At 38.4% G+C, this 5,421-nt stretch overlaps 1 protein-coding gene across 1 annotated transcript; it reads left to right on the top strand.

The window, feature by feature from the left end:
* The first annotated feature begins 212 nt into the window (after window positions 1-212).
* Window positions 213-1,702, top strand: twist1b (twist family bHLH transcription factor 1b). Its single transcript, XM_083638443.1, has 2 exons — window positions 213-817; window positions 1,331-1,702. Exon 1 carries the CDS (start codon window positions 279-281, stop codon window positions 789-791), a length of 513 nt encoding a protein of 170 aa, XP_083494569.1. The 5' UTR covers window positions 213-278; the 3' UTR covers window positions 792-817; window positions 1,331-1,702.
* Window positions 1,703-5,421: the final 3,719 nt, after the last annotated feature.

A 5,421-nucleotide genomic window follows, 5' to 3' on the forward strand; every position in this document is an offset into this window, starting at 1 on the left:
GTTTGTGATAGTTCCTTGGATGCGCCCACCCCTCGCCTCACGTAATTCATTTTCTTGGCCAATCCTGTCTCTCTCCAAAAACTTTTACGCCATGCAGCCTATAAGAACTGCCTAAGTTTCTCAAGTATCAGAAAAGACTTGTCCTCCCCGGGCCCCATCTATGGATACTTCGGTGTCTCCGACGCCAGACAGCCCTACAGGTGGGACGACCCGTTAACTTCATGAGAGGAAAATAATCTTCGGGACACTTTTGGTCGCCTGCATCTACCCAAGTGGTGATGTCGGAGGAAATTATGGGAGAAGAGTCTAGCAGCTCTCCTGTCTCTCCCGTGGACAGCCTGCAGAGCAACAGCGAGGAAGGAGAAGTGGATAGGCAGCCGAAGAGAAGTGGGAGGAAGAGGAGATCAAGCAGGAGAAACGGGGAGGATTCAGATAGCCCGACCCCTGGGAAAAGAGGCAAGAAATCCAGCAGCAGCAGCCCACAGTCTTTCGAAGAGCTGCAGACGCAGAGAGTCATGGCCAACGTGCGGGAGCGCCAGAGGACTCAGTCACTCAACGAGGCTTTCTCATCTTTGCGGAAAATTATCCCCACTTTGCCCTCAGATAAACTCAGCAAAATACAGACCCTCAAACTCGCGGCCAGATACATCGATTTCCTCTGCCAAGTGCTGCAAAGCGACGAGCTGGACTCCAAAATGGCAAGTTGTAGTTATGTGGCTCATGAGAGATTGAGCTACGCCTTCTCTGTATGGAGGATGGAGGGCGCTTGGTCCATGTCAACATCTCACTAGCATCTGGAGAAATAATGCCCAAAATGGTATGCACGGTTTTCTAACTGCCGCCTTCCAAACTAAGAAGGTCATAACTTACCTACTACGTAATATGGGCAAATAATAATTCAGAAAACCAGTCTTTTTTATAGGGGTTTACTTTTTATTATTTAATGCCACTGAGTAGGCTAGTCCCTGTCTGTTCTGTCTTACTAACTGCCTGCCGGTGTTTGCTTCTCATGTTGTTGTTTTTTGTTGTTTGGTGAGCCAAAGGCAATTTTCCACCCTTGACAATAAAGTTATATTCTATTCTATTGTATTCTATTCTATTCTATTATATTATATTCTATTCTATTCTATTCTATTCTATTCTATTCTATTGTATTGTATTCTATTCTATTCTATTCTATTCGATTCTTATTCTATTCTTATTCTTATTCTTATTCTTATTCTTATTCTTATTCTTATTCTTATTCTTATTCTTATTCTTATTCGTATTCTATTCTGACCATCTGAAACAGTGTATCTCACTTAGTGATAATGCCTTGTTTGACCCACAGGTGACTGCTGATTCTACTTATCAAATCTTGACGGGACAAATCTGGAGTCCAATGCTGGATACATGAGAACACTATTTAAAGAGGACAGAGGCTTTCGGGGGATCACTTTGCAAGGCCCAGTGGGGACTTGGCTCACTACACTCCATTCTGATATGCTTTCTTATTGTTGACGACGAATGTTTGAAATGTATGTTTTTAATGCATGCCTTTGGACTTGTTCCTGTGGAGGTCAAAGTGCATCGAAGCAGTCTCAGTTTTTGTGTGAGACTGTCATTGGGTGGTGCAAGTTGACTTGTGGATTTAACCTGTGCAAAAAACGTTTTCAGAATACATTTATTTATTTATTGGTGAAACGTGTTACATTGAGGAATAGATCCTGTGTCTGAAATACATTCCTATTTTTATTATCTTTATGTAAATGTTTGTATATTTTTTGCATTAAAGAAAATGACAATGGAATTTATTGCCTTTTACCTCGTTTCTGTAAATGAATATTTAATATAATTTGTTGATTGTTAATCTAGTTTCATGCACTTAATAAATAAATAAATAAATAAATAAATAAATAAATAAATAAATAAATAAATAAATAAATAAATAAATAAAAACGTATGTATGACAAAGTAGGCCAGTCTTAACTCTAAACAACAAAATGATAGGCATTTGGTATTAATTATATGAAAAATAGCTGACATTTATCTACCTGCCATAATATGTAGGTCTATGTGCTAGAAGTGGACCTGCTTTAGCAGTCACATCATGTTCTACTATCGACAGTCACTTGGAAGCTGCATCTTACACAAACACGAGGGGAACGAAAACTTTAGGCTATTTTATTTAAATAAGAAAAGAAAAAGAAAAAAAGCTACAAAACACCATAATTATCCCAGTCCCAGTGTTGGTCAATTTCAGAAGTTTAGCAAAAGAAAAAAATAATATTTTTGTAGCGTATATGTTACCAACAACAGTAACCTACAAACAATTTTTTTTTTTTTTTTTTTTTTTTTATAATGTTTTTATTAGAGTATCGTCAGACAATATACAGGTAACATCATAACATTTGTCTCATTTTCTCCCTCCCTTGACCCCCCACCCCCTCCCACTCCCACCCATCATGTTTGATATTTTCACAAGCTTTGGGTTTCCAAAAATAAACTGTGACAAACAAAACCACCACGACAAAAACAAACTAATACTGAAATGTAGTTAGCAGGCTCTCTCAGTTACACATGAAATAGTAGAGGTAGGTGTACTAGAGAGAGAGGAAGATAGAGAACCAACAACAGCAACAAAAACAACAATGACAGCGACAATTAAAAACAAACCAACAAAAACCAACAAAGATTACAGGGTTGCAAAGAACATCAAGGTTCTGATTCTCCGCTTACATCATGAGACCGAGCTCTGTTGCTATATTTAGGCTATTGAAACAAATATAAAATGCTATAAATGCTATAAAAATTCATGCAGCAATGACACTGAATTTTGATAACAGTATGAGCCTCAGCCTAACCCCTCTCTCTCTCTCTCTCTCTCTCTCTCTCTCTCTCTCTCTCTCTCTCTCTCTCTCTCTCTCTCTCTCTCTCTCTCTCTCCTTTTTTTGACGGGACTGCCTTTGTTTACACTCAATTAAAGAATGGTCCTTAAACAACAAAAAGTAGACCTATCAACAATAATACTGAGATCATGTCACCATTAGGCCTGTGCTCAATATCTTATAGAACTCCATCAAAACATAATAACAATAATTGTGCAGGATAACATATAGGTATGCTGCTAAGCTAATGCCTCTCAAAATAGAAAAGATCACTTGTCCTAGTTGGCCGATAGCCTAGCAGCCTGCATACACACACAATTGCTGTCATATGGTGAAATAAAACCGATCAAACATAGGCCTATGGGACGATGTCACGTGAATTTGCATGATCCTTCGTGAATTTGTGAATCCCCAGTGCAATATAAGCCTAAAATAACCGAATAACAGACAAGGCTTTCAGTGTTGTTGCTTGTCAGCCTATAGCTGGCTTATTGGCATTAATACAAAATATTTCATATCGAGGTCTGATTGGCCGTACATGGTCTGGGAAAGTGTTTCTAACTCTCTACCCCTCCTTGAATCAAAGCGTGTGCCCGTTTGAAGGTGTGTAATTGGCTTGCGAGGCATGTATGGAATCCCCAGATGTCTATGAAATTTAAGGAGCCTTGGGCCATGCAAGGTAGGCTGCTACACAGGCTTTTCTCACTTTGAGGGGAAAAAATGCTTGACGAATACTAGGCCTATAGATCAAGTAGGCTATAGACTAAAATAGGGAACTTTATTGGCAACTTTTCAAATTTAAGTTTTCCATTTAATACACAAAAAAATACAACAAAAGTTGCAGCCTATTCATGATATGTGTGCCTAAATTATACTTAAAAAAATTCACTTCATCTCCCTTATGCAATACAATCCTCAAAGAAGTTTCCCCTTTTTTTTTTGCATGGAGGAGTTGGCAATTGACACGATGCAGAGGCACAGAATGAAACCTATTTAGAACAGATGTTAGTATTTTTAAAAAGTCACGTGAAATGAGCAGATGTTCAGACTGTGCAGAGACTCGCCTTCCAGTGCACATAGAGAGAGCTCCGAGTGCCTTTACTTCCACAGACCTGTAGTAAGGATCTGCGTGCACAGACAGACAGACAGACAGACAGACAGACAGACAGACAGACAGACAGACAGCTCAACAAGAAGCTCAAAATGGATTTAAAAAAAGGAGCCACTATACTGCCACCTGCAACGACTATTGGCAGCCGATGGGGTCGTCGACATAAAGGTAAGCAAACAGCCACAGTAGTGTGGCTAATCCATGGAGTAAAAGGCGAAAAGCATTATTTAATTCTGTGAGGCGATATGAGGAAGATCGGGGTGTTTTCTAGAGCTTCTACAGTCCGGGCCTATGTCGTCAATCAGAGAATAGTTTCAGTCTCTTTTTTTTCTCCTTTTTTGTAGTGTGTCTGTGTGTGTGTGTGTGTGCGTGCGTGCGTGCGTGCGTGTGTGTGTGTGTGTGTGTGTGTGTGTGTGTGTGTGTGTGTGTGTGTGTGCGTGCGTGCGTGCGTGCGTGCGTGCGTGTGTGTGTGTGGAGGAGGATGGAAGAAGGGGAGTCTGAAGAGAGCAGCAGAATTACATTTCTAAGATCAGCCTGAGGGGAAAAGTTGTACGCATAAAGCACCTATATCAAGCCTTAGTACGATTTAAGTTAAATCAAACTTTCAAATTATTTCAAAAAGTATGAAGAATTATCGCACCTTCTTTGAGCTTATCTTATGGTATGTCTTATGTTGGATAATTATGATATTTTAGACCATTGGATTTATAAAAACGTAACCTATAACAAATTATAAAAAATAGTATATTATTATGATGATTATGTTTATTATTACTTGTATTATTTGTATTTGTATGACATTTATTAATCATTAACGAACGATTAACTCTACTCATGGAACTGACCGACTAATCAGTAGGCTAACTAACTACTATATTCACCAGGTGACATTTAGTAATCATTAAGTAATGATTAACTACTCTATTCAGGAACTTAGATAGGCTACTAATCATTAACTAATGACTACCATTAACTATGATTAACTAGTGATTGACTAATGACTTACTAATTGACTTATTAATTAACTACTCATTAACTAACTATTAGTTAATGATTAGTTTACTAGTAGCTACTACAGTAACTACTACATTATTTGTGTACTTATTGTAAAGTGTTAGGCTACCATAAAATCAATATAGCTACTGTATATACTGTGTGTGTGTGTGTGTGTGTGTGTGTGTGTGTGTGTGTGTGTGTGTGTGTGTGTGTGTGTGTGTGTGTGTGCGTGCCCGCACGCATAGACACACACACACGCACACACACACACACACACACACACACACACACACTATATATATATATATATATATATATATATATTCTATCAATTTGGCTGAAAACTATATTCACACCATGTTTTGTAAACAAATAGAAATAACTAAATAACTAAATAATTCACTTGTGTCTGTAACTGACAGGTGATAAGTCCGACCAGATACTGAA

Source organism: Poromitra crassiceps, assembly GCF_964638095.1.
Source record: "Poromitra crassiceps genome assembly, chromosome: 1".
Lineage (NCBI taxonomy): Eukaryota > Metazoa > Chordata > Actinopteri > Beryciformes > Melamphaidae > Poromitra > Poromitra crassiceps.